This window comes from Panthera tigris, chromosome B3, assembly GCF_018350195.1.
Source record: "Panthera tigris isolate Pti1 chromosome B3, P.tigris_Pti1_mat1.1, whole genome shotgun sequence".
Classification (NCBI taxonomy): domain Eukaryota; kingdom Metazoa; phylum Chordata; class Mammalia; order Carnivora; family Felidae; genus Panthera; species Panthera tigris.
In genome coordinates this window covers 117,593,643-117,616,028 of record NC_056665.1, presented here as the reverse complement: position 1 = coordinate 117,616,028, position 22,386 = coordinate 117,593,643, and the positions used below count along the sequence as shown (strand labels likewise).

At 43.7% G+C, this 22,386-nt stretch overlaps 1 protein-coding gene across 1 annotated transcript in view; it reads left to right on the top strand.

The window, feature by feature from the left end:
* Nucleotides 1–2,446: 2,446 nt before the first annotated feature.
* ZFYVE1 (zinc finger FYVE-type containing 1) overlaps nucleotides 2,447–22,386 on the top strand; it is a 51,612-nt gene continuing 31,672 nt past the window's right edge. The window contains 2 exon segments of the mRNA XM_042990051.1: nucleotides 2,447–2,703; nucleotides 4,078–4,990. Coding sequence (XP_042845985.1) covers nucleotides 4,508–4,990 — 483 coding nt within the window. The 5' untranslated portion in view covers nucleotides 2,447–2,703; nucleotides 4,078–4,507.

Genomic DNA, 22,386 nt, shown 5'->3' with positions numbered 1-22,386 from the left:
TTGGTTGTAGAGATTACTTAAAATTTGGGGGCGCCTGGGTGGCTCAGTTGGTTGGGTGTCAGATTTCAGCTCAGGTCATGATCTCATATCTCATGAGTTTGAGCCCTGCGTCGGGCTCTGTGCTGACAGCTCCGAGCCTGGGGCCTGCTTCAGATTCTGTGTCTCCCTCTCTCTGCACCTTCCCCGCTCACGCTCTGTCTCTCTGTCTCAAAAATAAACATCTAAAAAAAAAATAAAAAAAAATTAAATCTTCCCAAAAAAGTACAAACGTGTTTTATTTATTTATTTATTTATTTATTTATTTTTTACTTTTATTTGAGAGAGAGGGGGGCAGGAAGGAGTAGAGAGAGAGGAAGACAGAAGATCTGAAGCAGGTTCTGTGCTGATAGTGGAGAGTCTGATGTGGGGCTTGAACTCACAGACCGTGAGATCATGACCTGAGCTGAAGTTGGACGCTTGGCAGACTGAGCCACCCAGCTGCCCTCAAATATGTTTAAGTAAAGTCTTCCATTTTACCTCACTTACTCCTTGGAGGCAACCATTTTCCACAGGTTTAGGGGTGCTTATTACAACTTCAAAAAAATGAACTTTAGGGGCACCTGGGTAGCTCAGTGGGTTAAGTGGCCGACTCTTGATTTTTGGCTGGAGCCCCACATCACAGAGCCTGCTGCGGATCCTCTCTCTCCCTCTCTCTCTGTGCCCCCCACCAGCCCCCACAATCACACTCATGCCCCTCCCCCCCCCCAAAATAAATAAATAAATACATAAACTTTAAAATAGGTATCCTTGGATTCAAAAGGGATTAGCTACCATTTTGTTCCCAGGATATATCTTCATTTTATTATTTATTATTATTATATATTTATTTTGGGGAGAGCATAAGTGGGTGAGGGGTAGAGAGAGGGGGACATAGGATTGGAAGCGGGCTCTGCACGGACAGGGTGACAGCAGTGAACCCGATGTGGGGCTTGAACCCACGAAGAGTGAGTTCATGACCTGAGTTGAAGTCAGAAGCTCAACCGACTGAGCCACCCAGGTACCCCATCCTCATTTTATAATTAGGAATATAAAACAACATATTAAGCTTAGAAAAAATTACAATATCAGTCTTAGGAACAAAACCCTCTAGGGAATTTTTAAGAGCCTAGCTCAAGACCTATTCTCTTAACTTACTAAAACCCTTCTTTTCCTCTTCCCACTTTGAAACTTTGACGTTTTAAAGTGCTATAGATAGCTTAGTTCTTAATATCCTGGTTTGTGATAAAACATAGGAAAAAAATTCTGTCATGTTGTGCAGTTTTTCCAACTATTGGCTATCTGCCCAGTCTTGAAAACATAATTTTTATCAATATAACCCTCCTATGTGGCTCACTCATTATAATGCAGATTTGTTTTTACTATTGGTCTAATTATGTCCCTTAAACCTAAGAGTATGTGACTAAGTCAGGAGATGGATTCTTGTCCCAGCTTTGTCAATCATTTGCTGTGTAACTTGGCAAGTCACTTAATCATAGTTTTCTCTACTGGGTTAACAATTATCAAGGTAGAATCACAGAATGTTAGAATTGGCAAAGTCTTCAGAATTGATCCACTGCAATTCCTTCATTTCATGGAGAGGTTGAGTGACTTACCCATTAGCTTTCTAGAACAAGCACTCAGTCTTCCTATCTCAGACCAGTGCTCATTTCATCATATCATGCTTTCTTTCAGTGTTGTTCCAAGAAACAAACGGAGATTTAAAAAAAAAAAAAAAAAGGAAACAAACAAACCCCAAAGTGAAAGCACTGAACAAATATATGGCTTTCTATAAAAAAGCCCGATAACAGTGTTAACCATTAGCCTGCACCGTAGCCCACAAGCTTGTCTGAAAATGTACCCCGTCTAGCTTAAGGATGATTTCAAATCCAGAAGCTCTAAAACTATGTAAGAAAACGTCAAAAAAGTGAAAGGTAAGGAAAATAAATAATATTTGGCTTGAAGAATACTCATAAGGGAAAACAAAATTCCAAGAGTACTTATATTCTTTTATCAATTCTTTCTGGTCTTCTCCTAATTTGTGCAAGGTGAAATTAGGGAAGACGAGACTGCTTGTTTTTCCACATTTCTGAAGGAATGGTGTGCAACGCCGGTTACTTGAAATCGAATTATTTGCTTCAACTATACAACACATTACATCAGTCATCTAGTTTAGCGCCATTCCCTCTCCGGCCACTACCCAAAACAACGCGCTGAATCCTTCGAACACCGCAGTCGATGCAAGAACTCCAAGTCCCGAAATACTCGACGGCCTGTCTTCACCACCTCCTCACAAGAGCACTCTGTTTGGTATTGGGAGTTGTAGTCATTCAGAGCCTTCCCTTCCGGGACGTGGGGGAGGATTCACGTCCGCGGAACTACACTTCCCAGGAAGCTGTGCGCGCCCTTCCCCACCCTCGCGGGAGTCGGACTCCACCCCCTCCCGTTCGTCCCTCCCTGGGCTGCACTGCTCACGCCTTCCTGTTAGTCCGAGCTGGGAGAAGTTCACTCCGATCAGCTGATCCCAACTGACAACAGGAGAGGAGGAAGCCCGGGAGGCAGCGAAGGAGGAGGGGGGCGGAGATGGAGATGAAGATGGATCCACCGGTGCCCTGAGGAACAGCCCCCGCCCCCGCCGGCTCACCGCGGTCCCCCGACGCCGCCTCGCTGCTGCCGAGCTGCTCCGTGGTGGGGTTCCCGGGCAGCCGCGGCGGGGAGGGAAGGGCACGGCCCTGCGGCGGGCAAACGATAGTCCTGGAGCTCCGGCTGCCCCCGGGGCGGGGGGGGGGGGTGTGCGGGTGCGGCTGGGGTGGGGGTGGGGTGGTATAAACAATAGATTCGGCTCTGGCCTCTGCTAGCGTGGAGGGGAGATTTTGGGGGACCTTCTTTGTTCAGACTCTGCTCCTGCCCCTCGGGTTGTGGTGGTGTTGCCCGGGAGGAAGGAAGGGTGAGGAATCCCCGGCGCGAGAGAGGTGTCGAGGTGGGGGCCCGAGTGGGCAGATTGTTTGCTTGGCCGGCTGGTCCGGCGGTGAGGTGTTCTTTCGAAGGTTGATTTTCTATTTTTCTAAATTTCTCTGACAGATTTTGATTTTCGTTTCCGTTGTGGAGGCTGGTTGGCCGTGCCTGAGGTTAGGGTGTAAATAAGGTCTCCTAGTCACTCTCTTCTCCTTCCTTGTTTATCCAAAAATAAGATTGATAGATTGATTACTACAGGGTGGAGTGAGTATTTGTGAGGAGGGCTTTACGTTTCGTTGGTGCATTAGAATGGAGGTCAAGGCTAAAGGGGGGTTTAGAATGTAATTGTAGAAGTGACAAAAGCCTCTTCCCTGCCCCAGTTATCCTTTCTTTTTCTTTTTCCTTTTTGAAGTTATTTTTAAGTTAGTTTTTGAGTGACAAAGAGAGAAATTATTTGTTTTAACTCACTGCAGGCCTGGCTTTGCAGTGGGCCGTAGAGGAGGAATTCTGTCTCCTGTTGCTCCCTTTTTTTTTGCAGTTAGAGAAGGGACAAAAGGAAGTATAATAATTGCGTTTTATTGTTTTTAAATATGACACGATGACTTTTGTTTCCAGGCTGACAGTCCTTAATAGACATCTGTCTAGAGTTGAAACAACCTAACTAGATCTGCCAAAGACTCTGATGGAGCCAAAATCTATATTATCATTTCTTTAGCTTTTTACAGGCCTCTTTATCCACCTCACAATTGTGTGCTGCAGGTTGGGGGACTGCAAAGGGTTGTCCCTCCAAGGACTTTTTGCTTAATGATTTTGATTCTGAATTTAATTAACTACTGGACGAACAGAGAATTTCAGTCTGTGAATTAAAGCGGCAAAGTCTCTGAAATACCCTGGGCCTAGGGGTAGTGGCTGTTTTCCAAAGGGGGAGCCTTGCCTGTGATTTTGAGACGAAATTTCGAGGATCGGAAAGAGCCGGTGTAAGCATTACAAGCAAGAATGGGATTTCTGTCAGGAGTTTTGGCCTCTTATTTGATCACATTTTTTTTTTTTTTTTAAGGTGCACTTCTGTTTTTAGATTAGTGAAATCCTTTTCCTTCCTCTATTTAGGTATCCCCTGAAATATTGACTTGAGGTTGGATTATATTGCAAAGCTCCTGACCACTCTGTCACTATACCAAAACCCTGTGGCCAAGGCCCGACTGATGAGCCCACCTCGGTGAACCCATCGGATCTCTTTCAGATAGCCCAAAGAGATCCTTCCAGGCTTGCACTTTACAGACGGATAGCACCATCAAACCAAATCAACGTTGCTGCTGATACAGGAATCTTGGAGGCAGAAGATTAAAAACTGGAACGTCTGTGAGCGTGTGAAGAATTCTGACACGACCCCAGAGGTTTTTTGTTTGTTTGTTTTTTTTAAGGCGTGCAGAACGCTGTGAAGGTTCTGTGCAGGCTTCAGACCCAAAGCCTTGGTCTTCACTGCTGGGGAAAGCCCAGTGACGGTGACGTTGTGGGTGATTTCCTTACCGATCCGAGTATGAGTGCCCAGACTTGCCCGGCAGACAAGGGCCTGAATCCGGGGCTGATGTGCCAGGAAAGTTATGCCTGCAGTGGGGCTGACGAGGCGGTCTTTGAGTGTGATGAGTGCTGTAGTCTGCAGTGTCTCCGCTGCGAGGAGGAGCTCCATCGGCAGGAGCGCCTGCGAAACCACGAGCGGATAAGACTCAAACCTGGCCATGTCCCTTACTGCGACCCCTGCAAGGGTCCCAATGGGCATTCACCAGGTGTGAGGCAGAGGGCAGCCGTGAGGTGCCAGACCTGTAAAATCAACTTGTGCCTGGAGTGCCAGAAGAGGACTCATTCTGGGGGTAACAAAAGGAGACACCCCGTTACTGTGTACCATGTCGCTAAGGTCCAGGGGTTACTGGAGGAAGAAGAGCTGGATGAGGAGACCAGGAGGAAGAAGATGACCGAGAAGGTTGTGAGTTTCCTCCTAGTAGATGAAAATGAAGAAATTCAGGTAAGCCTGTGGGTGAGGCCCATGGGATTCATGTGGTCGTGGGGCAGATCTCTTGTTGGAAGGCGCCTCTCAAAAGGGAATTCCGAGAAGAGCTCACCTTTTTAATCATTAAAGGGGGAGACCCCCGAAAGCTTAAAATTACAGGGTGTCAGATTAGTTCCTTACCGGTTGTGTGACCTTGGGCTGAATTACTTTATCTCTTAGCCTTAGTTTTGTCGTCTATAAATTGAAGACAGTGCCTGCTTTGGGCTGGTGTGAGGATGTAATGGCACCGTGTTTGTTGAGCCTGTTGCATAATAAATGCTCAGAATATGGTAGCTGTTATTGTTATTAGGGCGATTATGGGGAAGACCTTATTTAGATCAGCTTTCTGAACGAGAGCACTTGGCAAGTTGTGAATAAATGTGAATGATGAGGGGCTGTGTGTGCAGGGCAGGAGACATAGCGGGTTCCCTGGGAGTGCGAGGCAGTGAGTCATAGGCTTGCTATCTCAATTTAGAGAGGCGGGTCTTCAAAAAGTGGCCTCTGATAAGGATAGTATTCTGTTCAGATGGCCTCTTCACGTATAGGCTGATCGGGAAAAGCCAGTGAGGGCACCTGCCATTACAGAAGGACTGGAGCATATTTGATTTCATTCCAAGTTGGGGGGGAGGGTAGTGTGTGATGGGAGCAAGCTGGGCAAATGATGGCGGGTCACAGTGAGGGGTGACTCGGGAAGGGTGGTATAACGTTCATACTTTCCAGTGGAGGCATTGTGAAGTCTATACTTTTGAGTGAAGCCTGCTTGAATTCATCCGAGCTTCACCACTCGGTGGCGGTGTAACCATGGAGAGTTGTTTCAGCTTTGTGCCTCAGTTTCCTCTGTACTTCACAGTAGTAGTTGAGAAGATTCAAAGAGATTAAGGAATGGGAATGGAAGGGCCTTCATCACAGGGCCTGGCACATAGTGCCCAGGAGCAGTTCGTTGTTTCTGTCAACGTCATGGGGTATTTGTGGTACATCGACTCCATACTTTGAGCAGTGATGACTCCTCAAGTCACCAGGTTGGAGGAGACCCTACGTGAGTTGCTGTTTGACAACTTTCCAGTTACCCACTAAACATTTTTCAGCTCTGTCTTTTTGCTCCTTGGTAAGATTATGGAAATGCATTGCATCATGATTCCATTGTCAGCTAAATACTTTGCTAACACAGACTTCTTTATTGGCTGAGAGGAGCTAATGGAGTTATGGAAGAGTGACCCAGATCCCATCCTGCCTCCCTTGTTAGCAATAATGTCTTCATTATGGTTATGCTCTAATTGGGTGACAGTTGGACTAAATATTTTATAAATGGAACACTTGGATGATTCTTGTTGGTTTTGCCACCAGTTCAGCCTTTGGAAAGTCATATTTTGGATTGCCGTTGCTTTTTAAGATGAGAGGAAGACTTGGGATGAACCAGTAACCGTCATTATTGTGTTGGCACCAAAAAAGAATATTTTTTGAGGGGCGGAGGGTGTGTATTTTGTTTTTCTTTTTGTGGCTTTGATACATGTTCCTTAGTAAAGAATTAGAGAATTAGGAAAATGTAATGAAGAAGACAAATCCAACTACCCAGAGATAACTTGTCCATCTTTTTTCTTGCAGTGTGTCATAAAGTATGTAATTGTGTTTTTGTAAAGATTTCTCCTGCTTTTTCTTCCTTCTTAAACACTGACCACTTCCCAAGAAGTAACGGTTTCTTAAGCACAAGCAGCGCTGGTTGGGACTAATGGATTAGACGTAGAATTTATTCTTTTTAGGTGGTGATTTGTTCTCTGAGTCACAAGTGGAAAAATACTTTGAGAGAATGTGTGGTTCTGTTTTCTTAGGTGAATGTCCAAAACAATTGGATGATTGTCTAATACAAATCTAGATTATAAATTCAGCCAGAATGTGAACTCCTGGAGGGCAGGACTGTGTCCTATGCCCTGTAGCATGTACAATGGTGGGCACATTGTCAGTGCATAAATACTTGCTGATAGGTTGGTGATGTCACAACTCAACTTCAGTTTCTTAAAAATGGGTATCATGCACATACCTAGTTAAAACCTAAAATAACATAAAAGGGCATGTGATGGCAAGAGTTTTCCCCTCCTGTTCCATCCCCTTAGTCTCTTTTCTTGGAACAACCACCGTGAACGGGGAACTACATGCATGCCCTTTTAGAAGTTTTTAAGATGTACTTATGAACATATATATATATCCTTTTTATTTTTATTAAAAAAATTTTTTAATCTTTATTTTTGAGAGAGAGACAGCGTGTGAGCAGGGGAGGAGCAGAGAGAGAGAGAGGGAGACACAGAATCTGAAGCAGGCTTCAGGCTCTGAGCTGTCAGCACAGAGCCCAATGCGGGGCTCGAACTCATGAACTATGAGATCATGACCTGACCCGAAGTCGGATGCTCAAATCTGACTGAGCCACCCAGGCGCCCCTGTATCCTTTTTATTTTTAAACAGAAATGGAACCTAATATTCTCAATATTCTCCTAATATTCTGTCCTTGAGCTTTTTTTTTTTTTTTTTAATTAGAGGATACATCATGTAGATTTATCAGTACCTTTTATAAGCTCATTATTTAAAGGCTGCCTACTATGTTGCTGAGTGGATTTTCTATAATTTTAGCCTGTTAGTGGATATTTGAGTAATTACAAACAAGGATGTGTTGAATATCCCTGTGAATCTTTTTAGAAATGGAATCTCTTTGTCAAATGATGTGTGCCTTTTAAATTTAGAGAGATATTACCAAATTTCCTAACCTCATTTTTTTTTAGCCTCTGAAGTACTTCAGTGCAGTCCTCTGGGTTCTGATCTTGACTCCTAAGAGCTAAAATGTAAAGAGCTCTTACTATCGCTGTTAGGAACCGTTCTTAGCACTTTACACGCATGAGCTCATTTAATCCTGTTTATAACTATGTATTAGTTTCTTATTGCTGCTGTAGCAAATTTCCACACATTTAGTGGCTTAAAACACAAGTGTATTTTCTTATAGTTTGGAGGTCAGAAGTCCTAAAATGGGTCTGTATAGTTGTGTTTCTTGTGGGACTCTAGGGAGTATTTCCTGGTCTTTCTAGCTTCAGGAAGCTTCCTATATTCTTTGGATGGCCCCATCATCTGGCTTCAAAGACAGCAATGTGCCATCTTCCAATCCCTCTCTCTGTCATTCTGCTTCTGTTGTCATATCTCCTTCTGGGTCTGTGGCCCTCTTGCCTTTCTTGTACAAAGACACTTTGATTATGTTGGACCCACCTGGATAATCCAGCATCGTTTCTTGCTCTCAAGGTTTTTAATTCAGTCACATCTGCAAAGTTCTTTTGCCACATAAATGGACCCATTCGCAGGTTTCAGGGATTAGGATGTGGATATCTTTGAGGAGGGGCTGCAATTTCAGCCTACCACACCCTATGAAGGAAGTTGTAGTCAGTTTGGGCTGCTCTATGTGATAAAATACCATATATCATTATATTACATACCATTGGGTAGTGTATAAGCAACAGAAGTTTATTTCTTGCAGTTCTGCAGTCTGGGAAGTCCAAGATCAAGGTGCTGGCAGCAGATTTGGTGTCTGGTGACGCCTTGCTTCCTGATTCATAGACAGCCATCTTATCTTCTCCCTGTGTCCTCAGATGGTAGAAGGGAGTTCTAGAATCTCTTTAATAAGGGCACTAATCTTACTCATACGGACTCCGCTTCATGACCTAATCACTTCCCAAAGGCCTCACCTCCCGATACCATCACGTTAGGGGTTAGATTTCAACATGAATTTTGGGGGGGGGACACAAAACATTTCATCTATAGCATTGGGTTTTATAGGTGAGGACACTGAAGCACAGAGAGATGAAGTAACTTGTCTGGATCGAGTTACAGTAAATGGCAGAGGATTTGAACACAAGCGTCTGGGGGTGCCTGGGTGGCTCCGTCGGTTAAGCGTCTGACTTTGGCTCAGGTCATGATCTTATGGTTTGTGGGTTCGAGCCCTGCTTCTGGCTCTGTGCTGACAGCTCAGAGCCTAGAGCCTGCTTCGGATTCTGTGTCTTCCTCTCTCTCTCTACCTGCCCGCCCCCCCTGCCCCCTCTCTCTCTCTCTCTCTCTCTCTCTCAAAAATAAATAAAATGTTAAAAAAAAAAAAAACACAAAAACAGAAGCGTCTGGCTCTAAAATCCTTGGTCTAACTCTGACCCTCTTGTTGCTTCTGACCAAGTCAGTGAAGCTTTCTGATGAAGCTTTATATGGCCAGTAGCATCAGCTCCCCGATTCCTCAGGGCTGCCGTGAGGAGCAAATAAAGCAAAGCCCGATATAAATGTAAGACAGTGTTATTGAAGAACTGTTTACTCACAGTGGTAAGGATTCTATGAGTTAGGCCCCGTCTTTGTTTTTCATTTTATGTTTCTGGCATTTGTGGGTTTTGGCCATTTTCAGTTTAGTACATAGGAATTATTTTAGAAGCTTGTAGGCTGTAACTTATGTGTGGTTTCCTCAAATTCTATGGCCTGGAGTCCCCTAAGGTTTGTTGCTTGTGCTTTGAGTATTATTCGGTTCCTTTTCGAAACGAAAAAGTTCCTTGTAGGAGTGAGAATTCTAGCATTACCTTGTCATTTGGGTGTGTGCTATAGTGGTAAATTTGAGGAGAGACTGACTTTTGGTCTCAAGCAAGGCTTCATCTTTGGCTTTTAAACGGGTACATTTCGTCTGTTAGCCAAAAGCATTCATTAATTCATCGCATTTATTAAGCGCATATTATGTGCCAGGTACTTTCTAGGTTCCAGGGAAGCATGGGTAATAAGATTTGGTCCATGCTCTCACAGACTTACCATTTAAGTGGGGAAAGCAGAGTTCACACATGTAAAACACATAAAAGATGGCTCAGGTGTATTATTAATATTATTATCTTTAAATTATTTTATTTATTGGAGTGCCTGGGTGGCTCAGTCGGGTAAGTGTCCAACTCTTGATTTCGGCTCAGGGCATGATCTTACGGTTGATGAGATCGAGCCCCATGTCAGGCTCTGTGCTGACAGTGCAGGGCCTGCTTGGGACTCTCTGTCTCTTCCCGCCACCCCTCCTCTGCTCATGCTATCGCTGCCTCTCTCAAAATAGATAAATAAATTTTCATTCTTTTTTAAAGTTTATTTATCTATTTTGAGAGAGGCAGAGGTAGCGTGAGTGGGCGAGGGGCAGAGAGAGAGAAGACAGAGAATCCCAAGCAGGCTCCGTGCTGCCAGAGCAGAGCCTGATGCAGGGCCTGAGCTTATGAAACTGTGAGATCATGGCCTGCTCTGAAACCAAGAGCCCGATGCTTAACCTACTGAGCCACTCAGGCACCCCTCAGATGTAGTATTATTAAGCAAGAGTGATTTGGAAGCTACTTGTGCAGGATGGTCAGGGAAGCTTTTATTGCAGAGGTTACTTTTAAGCACAGATCTGATGGATAATACTACCTGGGGAAATAGCTCTCTGGACAGAGGGCAATGAGAACAGAAAGAAGGTGTATGTCATGTTTGTGGTATAGGAAGAATGTCCCTGTGGCTGGAGGGAGCTGGCAGAGAGTGTAAGGGAACGGGTTCCACACGACGTGGGGCCTTGCAGGCCGTAGGAAAAAGTGTGGTTGTTACGTGTGTTGGGGAAGCACCAGACTGCTTTCTGGTAGAAAGTCGCATGATCTGATAGAAATTTTCAAGAAGTGGCTTCAGTATGAAGGCTAGATTGTAATGAATGTAGTGGGGCAAGAGGAAAAGAAGGGAGACCACTTAGGCCACTGCAGAAGATGAGGTGAGAGGTGGCTTCGATTCGGTGTCACCAAAATCACTGGGGAGATGGAAAGGCACGATGAGAGAGAGCTTCTGGGTTGGTGAACACATGGACACTGGGGAGAGTTGTATGTATGGAGGGGGCATGGAAGCTCCTCGTGTTTTCCCCATACCTTTCCCAATGCATCTCTCCATCTGGCTGTAGATTTGTACCTTTTATCATATCCTTTAATAAACTGGTAAGTATTAAAAAAAAGACATTGATGGATTTGGGACTAAGTTTGGATATAAAACAGGAATGCTGTTATAGAGAGTGAGGAATGACCACCCTCAGTGGTGACTCCTTGGCATTTGGTTTGTGCAGATCACACCCTGGATTTTATTGATTTGTTGAAACTAAAAGACTTTAAGAACCCGGTTCATACAACGAAGAGTTAAATTAGTCTCATTTGGTTTTATTTAACTCAGTGGTTCTCAACCGGGAGTGATTTTGCTCTCCCTGCAGTCATGTGGTAATGTTGAGAGACATCTTTGGTTGTCATGATTGGGGCATGTGCCACTGGCTAATGGGTAGAGGCCAGGGTGTTGGTAAATATCTTACAATACATAGGGTAGCTTCCCCCCCCCCCCCCCCCCCCAAATAGTGATCTGGTACAAAATGTCAGTTGTGCTGCAGTTGAGAAACTGATCTAAAGGATGCAGGTTTGGTCTAATAGGAGATCTGCATTCTGGTGACGTGGACAACGTATCAGGGACAAAAATTTAACATATACACTAGTTTTTCCTCCCTCTCTTGGTTCTGTTTGCTCCCCAGAAGTAATCTAGCTGAAATCAGTATTTTCTTTTGGCATACTTGCAACCTCTCTCATGAAATGGTTAGATTTTCTTCTGTGTTGTTGCCATTGATTTTTCTAGGCCTCAGTAGAACTGTGCTAGGAAAACCAGAGGACTTTCAGGTCCATTATTTAGAGTCCATAATAAGTAAACGATTCACACTGACAAATCAATCCCCAAGCTCTTGAACGTAGAGACAACACCCTTCTCAAACAACTCAAAGGTTAGAAGAATAAAGTTCTAACAATGGGAGTTCTTAGTGAAAGAATAGAATGGTATTTTCCTATCTGTTGTGTCTTGTGAGGGATTCAGACATCCTGTGTGAATAACCACCCCATTCTCTTCTTTGTCCCTTTTCTACAAACTTCCTGTGACTGTCTTCTTTCCAAGAAAGTAGAGCAACAAACCGATGAGAAATTTCACTTGTTGTCCCTTTGTGCTGACTGACCCCCGAGTGGGACATTAGGAGAGCCAAGGAGCTTTTTGTGCCAAAGACTCTTCAAGTTAGGTCCCCTCATGCTGAGCATACAAGGTGATAAGGAAGCCCGGTGACCCAGGAGCGGTCAGTGAGAAGCTAAGAAAGTGTTCGCTGGGGCAGGTCTTCCTTGACTCAGAGATACGCAGTCTGGACCCACTCTGAAGTGCAAGGCCACAGTGAGCCCTCTTCATTCCTTCTTCAGCACAGTGGTAGACTTCCTCTCTTCGGAGACCGTTCCTTTAAGAAGACCCATCACGTTGTTTGGCTGCTTCACTTGTTTACAATCCCAGAATAGTGTGGCTCAAAATACTGGGACTTGGCTTTTTTTTTTTTTTTTTTTTTTTTTTTTTAATTGGCTAAAAGAGACATTATTCTTGTGAGATTCTGGAATGGAAAATAGCAGAGGATGTTTTCATACTGTATGGGAATCCTTGACCATAAGCTGGCTGTGCTGGTCTGCCCCACTTTTGTGCTCCTTCTTGGACTTCATCTGCTAGAGACCCTTGTGGCCCTGTCCTCTGTTTCCTGGTTTATAGGGTACCTTGCTGGGGCTTGGTCAGCTTTCAGATAGGCTGGCAGAAACACCTGAGGACTTAATTCTGGCCACCAGTTCATGAGCCAGGGGAATCGATCTAATTTGTGGAACTTCCCCATTTTTGCTCTGCAGATGGCCAAACCATTGCAAAGTAAGGACTAATTTTGATGCTGTGGCTGGTCGGCCCTTTGGCAAGTTCTGGTCGGTATTTGAATATATGTGCTACAATATTAATCCTTGGGTGCCATATGAGAAAATAACAGATCTGCTTAGGAGCTGACTGTCACAATCATAAGCAGTAATTGAGTAGCACGGGCTCCCTCCCCCATCACTGCTCTTTACTCTCAGAAACCCAAGTGAAAAAAGCCCCTTTTGCTTGGTAATAGTAGTAGAGGGAAAGCATTGTGTAGAATTACTGGGAAATGCAGGGTTGAGGATGACTCAGACAAACAGAAGGAGGAAAGGGCCCCTATGATGTGCTTTCTGTTTCTGCTTGGCATCTTTTGAGCTTTCTCAGTCTTGGACTCATTCAGTTATAACGGGGTCCCAGCATTTAACTTGGGAGGCTATTTTGTTTAGTATAGGGCTTTTTAAAATTTGACCCATAGAAGCCATCAAAACCACTATGAATCAGCTTTTCAGGGAACCTGTCTTTAACTATTTCAAGTTAGCTCCAGTTTGTGTGAATCTATTTCTTCTGGTCTGTTATTTCCTTGAAGTGATTGATTTTTCTGGAATTAGGCAAACATTTGACTTTTTGAGCCAAGGTCAATATAACAGGCAGATTTCATGTTAAGTTGACCTTATATGTTTTTCCTGTGGATGTATCTCCTGGCGGTAGTATCCCTGAGTTTATCCTGGAGATTGTGTACCAAGGAAGTGCTTCACACAGCTGGTTGAACTTTCCTGGGGAGGGGGATGGTCTTGACTGCTTTGAGACTGTTTCTGAGGTTAGAATTGCTAAATGTATTGATGAAGAAGGGAAAGAAAACAAGGATATAGAAAGTTCCAGGCAAGAAGAATTGGGAGGGCCTAGGGGAAGGGATACAGAGGAGCTTTTGGAGGCAGGAGAGCATGGATGTTTCCTGGGACGCTGTTTTGTTCATTTCCCCATTTTTCCAATGGCTTCTGGCCAGCAGTTAAGAGGGTTTCTTTGATTGGTTTTTGTGGTCAGCTTGGTGGTGGCTGGAATTCTTGGGTTAGAGAAGTAGGTGGGCAAAAGCACCTGACCTCTGGCTTGACTTCACTGGAGGATGATTCTACTTTCTGGTAGCTTTTGAAAAATTTTTTTTTTCCCCTTCTTGATTTCCTTCTATTTGAGACTGAATTATTGCTGTGTTTCCCAGAGAATTTGACTCTAAATATTAGAATGCTTGAAAAAAACTGACAGAGCCTGGTTCCTGCATATAGACACAGACATCCTAAGTTCAAGTTAAGAGACAACATAATCTTGAGCATTTCAGCATAGAGTATTCTAGAAATTCCTCTGCTTTCTAGCTCAGTTCTTTCTGCCTGGTGAATGTCAGTCCAAATGGCTAAACTGTTTTCTGTAATCTCTCATAGCCTTTTCTTTAAAAGAGCTAAATTCACTTTATCCGTATCACTCAGCAACAGTCATAAACATTTATTGAGTGTCAATTATGTGCCTTATTTGTTTAAGTAATCTCTATGAAAAATGTTTTAAAATGAAAATTGAGAGGTTAAGTGAGACTGGGCGGGTGTGGGGGGTTGCAGATGACAGAGATCTTCATTCCCAGGAAAGCTTATTTCTCTTTTGTACTTGTCTGTGAGCAGAGGCTGTTTGAGGATCCCATAATTCTTTCTGTACCCTTTCTTGTCATGCCTGGTGACCATGCAATCATAGGTCACAGGGTGCACTATTGTTTTTCCCCCACGTCTCTCTCAGTCAACTCTGTTATTTAGATCTGGACTATGACTGTTGGACAGATGGACAGGCAGACAGCCTGCTTGCCGGTTTTCCTTTTTGTCTCTTCTCTGTCTTCTCTTTCCTTCCCTGTTTCCTCCCTCTCTGTTTTTCTCCCTTCCCACCCTCCCCTCATTAGTTCCTCCTCTCTTCCCTTCCCTCATCTTTCTCTCCCTCTCTCCTCTCCTTCCTCCTTCCTAACTCCCCCAACCTGCCTTCATGAATTAAGAAGTTAAATCTGCTATTGCCAGGGGAGAAAAGTTTCTTTCTAGAACTAAATAGAAATGATTTTAGGCTTATGTACTGTTTTGGATTGTTCGTGACATTTCTCTTCCTTTTGTTACCACAGAAAATTGTGTTCATTACATTGTTTTTAAAAGGATTGACCTAGGGGCGCCTGGGTGGCGCAGTCGGTTAAGCGTCCGACTTCAGCCAGGTCACGATCTCGCGGTCTGTGAGTTCGAGCCCCGCGTCAGGCTCTGGGCTGATGGCTCGGAGCCTGGAGCCTGTTTCCGATTCTGTGTCTCCCTCTCTCTCTGCCCCTCCCCCGTTCATGCTCTGTCTCTCTCTGTCCCAAAAATAAATAAAAAACGTTGAAAAAAAAATTAAAAAAAAAAAAAAAAAAAAAAAAAGGATTGACCTAAAGAGGTTTTGCTTCACAGTGCAACTTCCTTAAGCACCATATTTCAAAGAGCAACTCCTGCCCTGGCCTTGTACTGTTAGTCTCTCCTGATTTCTTTTCATACCACTTACCACCATTTGACATAATGTATACTTTAAAAAATCAGCTCTAGGGGCGCCTGGGTGGCTCATTCGATTAAGTGTCTCTGACTTCGGCTCAGGTCACGATCTCACGGTTTGTGGGTTTGAGGCTCACGTCGGGCTTTGTGCTGACAGCTCGGAGCCTGGAGCCTGCTTCTGATTCTGTGTCTCCATCTCTCTCTGCCTCTCCCCTGCTCAAGCTCTGTCTCTGTCTGTCAAAAACAAATAAATGGAAAAAAAAAATTTTTTTTTAAATAAATAAATTTCAAAAAAACCCAGCCCTATTGTGATATAGTTTACGTATGATGCAATATACACATTTTAAGTGTACGTTTTTATGAGTTTTGACAAATGCACGTGCACGTGTATAACCACCACCACCACCACTGCCACCACCACCGAGATACAGAACATTTCCGTCTGCCACGACGGTTCTCCAGCAGTCACTGATCTGTTCTCTATCACTTTAGATTTGGTTTTTCTAGAGTTTCTTATGAATAGAATCATGCAGTGCTGTTTTGTGCTGGCTCATTCACTCACCGTAATGTTGTGGAGGGAGGGTCATTCATCTTGCCTGTCTCAGTTCTTTTCTTTTTATTGCTGAGTAGTGTTCCATTGCATGGATTCACCGCAGTTCGTTAATCCAATGACTTGTTTTTTGGTGTGTGTGCTGTATATTTTAATTGTTTGAATATGGTCCTCTCCCCATTAGAGTGTACGCTCCATGAGGGCATTTATTTATTTATTTTTATTGAGATGTAATTCACATCACACAAAATTAACCATGGAGAAGTGAACAGTTAAGTTTTGTGCATCCCCTACTCTGTCTAGTTTTTTTTTTTTTTTTAATGTTTATTTATTTTTGAGAGAGAGAGAGAGAGAGAGAGAGAGAGAGAGTGCGAGCGGGGAAGGTGCAGAGAGAGAGAGGGAGACACAGAATCCGAAGAAGGCTCTAGGCTTTGAGCTGTCAGCACAGAGCCCGATGCCGGGCCTGAACCCATGAGCTGGGAGATCGTGATCTGAGCTGAAGTCAGATGTTCAACTGACTGAGCTACCCAGGCGCCCCTACTCTGTCTAGTTCTAAAAAATTTTCGTCATCCCAAATGAAAACCCTTTACCTGTTAAACAGTCCATAGCAGAGGGTAGTGATTTTTTTTAATTTTAAATTTTAATTTAATTTTTTTAAATTTTCCAATTATAAAACAACAGATTCTGCATGTTAAAATAGTGAAAATACAGAACTACAGAAAAGTGTAGAATTTTATCTTAATTTTGCAATAAAAGAAGTCCACTAGTATCTCAATTCTTTTTAATGTTGGATTTACTTTTTTAAAAAACAATTTTATTGGGATATGATTCACATACTGTACAATTCACCCATTTAAAGTATACAGTTCAGGGGCACCTGAGTGGCTCAGTCAGTTAAGCGTCTGACTTTGGCTCAGGTCATGATCTCATGGTTCATGGGTTCGAGCCCCACGTTGGGCTCCGTGCTGACAGCTCAGAGCCTGGAGCCTGCTTCAGATTCTGTGTTTCCCTTTCTCTCTGCCCCTCCCCTGCTCACACTCTGTCTTTCTCCCTCTCAAAAAAATAAACATTAAAAAAAAATTTAAAGTATACAGTTCAGGGGCACCTGGGTGGCTCAGTTGGTTAAGCATCTGACTTCATCAGGTCAGAATATCACGGTCTATGGGTTCTAGCCCTGCATCTGGCTGTGTGCTGACAGTGTGGAGCCTGCTTGGAATTCTCTCTCTCTCTCTGCCCCTCCCCAGCCTGTGTGTACATTCCCTTTCTCTCAAAATTAAAAAAAAAAAAAAAAGTATACCGCTCCTTGGCTTTTAGTACATTCATGTATATGTACAATCATCACCACAGTCACTTTTGTAACATTAAAAGACAAAACAAAACCATTTTCATTGGGCAGTGATTTTTGCCTCTTCTGTTCATCAGCATCTAAACCAGTGTTTGGCATATAGTAGGTACTCAATATCTGTTGAATGAATGAAATGCATTAATGAGAATAAATCAATTTAATCATTAATTCAATAAACATTTAATGAGTGCCTACTGTGTGCTGACCACTGAGGATAATTGCAAGCGGCACTCAGATACTGAGCTTGCCCTTGGGGAGAGGACATTCCAGTGGTAACAGAAGACAAATACGTGGAAATAAGATGGATGAAGTCTGAGTGGTATAGAGAGGATATTATGGAAATTCAGAGGAGGGGAATACTGCTGGGGGGGTTACTTTGTTAACTTTAAGTAGTTATATGCCATGTTGTTACTTCACCAGGGCTCCACTGTCACATTCGATATGGCATAGAAAGCAGCCCCTTTCGTGGGGCGCCTGGGTGGTTCAGTTGGTTGAACATCCGACTTCAGCTCAGATCATGGATTTGCTGTCCGTGAGTTCAAGCCCTGCGTCAGGCTCTCTGCTGACAGCTTGGATCCTGGAGCCTGTTTCAGATTCTGTGTTTCCCTCTCTCTCTACCCTTCCCCCACTCATGCTCTGTCTCTCTCTCTCTTTGTCAAAAATAAATAAACAGTAAAAATTAAAAAAAAAAAGAGCAGGCCCTTTCGGTCTCCACCTCAGACACCAAAGATCGCCTTGAATGCCAGTGTCATCTATTAAGATTTTTGACACAAGGGATGAGAAGAACATTTTTAGGGAGTCTATGGTATAGTAATAATTCTTGGAATCATGGCACGTCGTTCTTTTGAAAACGTTATGCCGTCTTCTGCATAATGTATGTATTCAACCTCAGAACAGTTGTTTTTTTTTTTTTAATTGAAAAGATACATCCTTTTGAGGGAGGGAACAGTAAATATTGAGTAAGCATCTTCTTCCAGTATCTCTAATTTTTTAATGAGCTGTGTATTGGAAACCTTCCCATGGAAGGGTTTTTACTTGGGATAATGGAATGAAATTCTGTGGTGGTGGTAATGACTGTGGCCTAGAAGCAAACCAGTATAAATACAGCAATATGGCAGCCAACTCTTCTCTGGCATTTACTGCATGATTCCAATGTGCAGAGTGCTTGATGTGCAATTATCTCATTTAATCCTCACAGCAATTTTTGAAGTAGATTGTGTTGTTAACCCCATTTTACAGGTGAGAAAACTGAGGCCCAGGGAAGTTAAATTCTTTAAGGTTATTCTAAAATCAGCAAGTGGATGGGGCGCCTGGGTGGCTCAGTCGGTTAAGCATCCGACTTCAGCTCAGGTCACAATCTCGCGGTCTGTGAGTTCGAGCCCCGCGTCGGGCTCTGGGCTGACGGCTCAGAGCCTGGAGCCTGCTTCCGATTCTGTGTCTCCCTCTCTCTCTGCCCCTCCCCCGTTCATGCTCTGTCTCTCCCTGTCTCAAAAATAAATAAAAAATGTTAAAAAAAAATTAAAAAAAAATCAGCAAGTGGAGGGGCTCCCGGGTGGCTTAGCCGGTTAAGCCTCCAACATCGGCTCAGGTCATGATTTCACGGTTTGAGAGTTTGAGCCGGGCTCTGTGCTGACGGCTCGGAGCCTGCTTCAGATTCTCTGTCTCCCTCTCTTTCTGCCCCTTCCCTGCTTGCTCACTCTCTCTTTCTCTCAAAAATAAATAAATCATTACAAAATTAAAAAAAATTTTCAGTTAGAAAGAAAAAATCAGCAAGTGGTATATAAGCAGGTTGGTTGAATCCTTAACGGTAAAACTATTCCCGGAGAGAATGTAGCATTTAGATATTCACTCATTTAACAAATATATGTTGATTCCCTATTATGTATCAGACCCTGGGCTAGGGCTACAGTGGTGAACAACGCAGAACAGACCCTGGCCAGCATGGTACCTTATGGTTGGGAAGTTCAGAACCAGGAAGAATGGAAAAATGTTAAAAGAGATGATGGGTGGGGAATGGAGGAGGCCTTGAGCAAGAGAAGGGTTGAGTGAAATTGCCCATGATCTAATCCAAGTAGAGGTGGACCTAGCTCTCTTGTCTTCTTTCTGGCCTGGCGCTTTTATTGCTAAGTCCCAGAGCCTTTGTCGGAGCTTATGTCTGTTTTATAGCTGGCCAAATACGGGTATGCCGTGCCACTTAAGAGGGGGGCTGTGTATGCCATCTGGAAGTTCCTTGAAAGATCCTCTTAGGGTGATGTGGGTCTTGAGGATGACTGGGTATTTCCTGTCTGTCCTCAGAATTCAGCTTTGTTTTGGAAAGCTTTTTGTTCAGATATAGAAGGATAGCTGAACAGAGTGAGTTGGGTGGAGGTCAAAGAAACCAACTGATCATGGAGCTAAAAATGACCCTCTTTAAAGAATTCACTTTGTGGATCATTTCTGCATACAAACATTCTCTTTCTTGCTGGAGTAGGAGGGGAGCTGCAGGCAGAGTCCGGGAGGCTGTGTGTCAGAAGTACTTCTGGTAGTCCTAAGACAAGGGGGGGAGAATTCCTGACCTCTCAAGTAATGGAATGCTTTGGGGACACTGGAGTGGAAGAAAGTGATCTTTGCCCTTACCAAATGTGCTCAGTGTGTTTGTGAGGCCAATCTCATGACTTCAGTGGTCTTAAGAAAACATTTGATTGAGAAACAATTGAGTTTTTTATGAAACCCTATGGACACATACATGGATAAACACAAAGTTACACACTCCTTTTAGAATACAATGAAAGGAAACTTTCTAGACTTGCAAGGTTGGAGAGACAGGTTTACTAGAATTTTCTGGCATAGGAGTTTATTACTGGAATGGAACATCCTTGTCATTTGGATTGTAAAAATAGATCAGCTGCTGGTCTGTTTGACATTGTTTAGGTAAAATCTTGTGTGAAAATTAGATCATTGACTTAAATCACGACCTGGAGGCTCTTTTCAACATGATGAAAGTGGCTCTGGATTTTTCTAGGAAGAGTTCCCTCGCCTTCCACTTCTCCTTTACCTCCCCAGGAGAAGGAAGATGTTACCCAAGTTGTATACCTGTGCTGTATATCTAATGTCATCAGGTTAGTGCCAGGCACTAGATGAAGCTTGATACATGTACGTTGTTCTCGTTTGTTGAAAAAAGTTCTAGTTTCCTTTTGGGATAGCGGTCTCAGTTCTGGTAAGAGTGACAATCTGGTTTGGTTTCTTTGGGTTCTGTCTCTTCCTCTGAACCCAGCTAAAAATGGAATGAAAAGTAAGATAAATCAGAGACCAACACGTAGAAGTAATTAGTAGGAAGTTCCCCTTGGGAGGAACTATGGACCGAGGCTAGTTTTAGAATCTCAGTGGGGAGGCATAAAATCATCTTTGTTGGTTCAGGGGTGGGATCTGTTGTAAGCATTGGGTTGTGAGGGGTTGGTAGGCGCAACCAGCCTTCTCTTAGCTCTTTCTATGACTCTGGGGAGGGAGCTGGGTTTTGCTCTCAGCCACAGGGGACATCTTTATAAAAATTTAAAGGACTGTATGATTTTAGTTGGCACAGATTTTTTTTTTTCTTTTTTCTTTTTTTTTCTTTTTTTTCCTTTTTTTCTCTAAAGGCCAGAACTGAAAGGACCTCAGTGCTTAGCTACTTTCCTCTAGAGTTTTTTTCTGATGCCTTTGGGATTTCTCTTCTGTGCTCTGTTGAACTTTCCTCCTTCCAGGCTCTTTCAGTTCCTTCTCTATCTCTTGCTTTTCCCTTTGCAGGGGACAAAGCTGTTTTCCCTCAGAACAAAGCTTATGTGGTTATTCTTTCTAGAATGATTCTCTAAGGGCTAAGCAGAAATTTCTTGACGGAGATTGTCATCATTCTCACTGCCTGCTTGGGACAGAGGGTGACTGCTGGACACTTTTCACTATCATAAACTGCTCTAAATTCTAAACTGGAACAGTGGAGATCACTGAGTTATTGTTATGTTTCATTTTAGAAACTCTGTTTGGAACCCTATACAGAGCGAAAAGCTTTGTGAGTGAGAGAGAGGTATACTCTTTGGTTTCTTAAGAACTGATGATGTTAGATAATCACTTTACTAAAAGTAAATACTAAGAGCCAGTATTACTAATATGTTGTTTTGATGAGAGGGAGAGGAAAGGAGTCAGGGAGCTTCCTTCCTTCCTTCCTTCAAGATTTTATTTATTAAAAATTTTTTTTAATGTTTATTATTTATTTTTGAAAGAGAGACAGAGCACAAGTGGGGGAGGAGCAGAGAGAGAGGGAGACACAGAATCCAAAGCAGGCTCCAGGCTCTGAGCTGTCAGCACAGAGCCCAACATGGGGCTCGAACCCACAAACCAGGAGATCATGACCGGAGCCGAAGTCAGAAGCTTAACCGACTGAGTCACCCAGGCCCCCCTGTTTATTTATTTTTAAAGTAATCTCTACACCAGTGTGAGGCTTGAACCTACAACCATGAGATTGAGAGTCTCATTCTCTACTACTGACTGAGCCAGGCAGGGGCCCGGAGATGTTTCATTTTTACATAGACTCCATTTAGATCTCACCACATTGCTGATTTAGTCTCTGAATGAACAACTGGGCAACAAGCTAGTGCAGGCCCAGTTGCCACTGCTGTGTCCCTGGATGTTTTCACAATGAACTGGTCTTGAAATAATCATGGGTAATATTTATCGAGGGCTTACCGTGTGCCAGGCAATGTGCTGCGCCCTTTACCTGCTTTATCTCCCTTAGCCCTCTCAGTATCCCTGGCGGGTATGGAGTGTTAGTATCTCCTTTCCCTGAGGCCTTGGTAGCGAAGTAACTTTTCCAAGGCCACTCAGCCGCAAAGCCAGGAGTGGAATTTGGGAGTTTCTGTCCAAGAGCTGGGGGGAAGAGCAGAAGGCAGAAGTTGGGGAGGGGAAGCTTTGGTGCAGTGCTCTTGCTGTTGTGTAAGGGCCGAGGAGCATTGCAGACATGTGGAGCTGGGTGGGGTGGCCGGCTCTGGCATGGCTCGCTGGGAGGCAGGCCGCTTCTTTCACTCCAGGAGTGGAGCAGAGTGGGGTCATTGATTGCAAACTGGCAGAACGAGTAGAGCAAGCGCCTTGTTCCCTTCTGGCCCCTTCCTTCCGTCATGAAAGGGAATCTTCTTATCTTTTCTTTACCCCTTATGTTTCTTTACCCCTTATGTCCCCCCCCCCACAACTGAAAATCAGTCTTGCTGCCGTCTAGGCT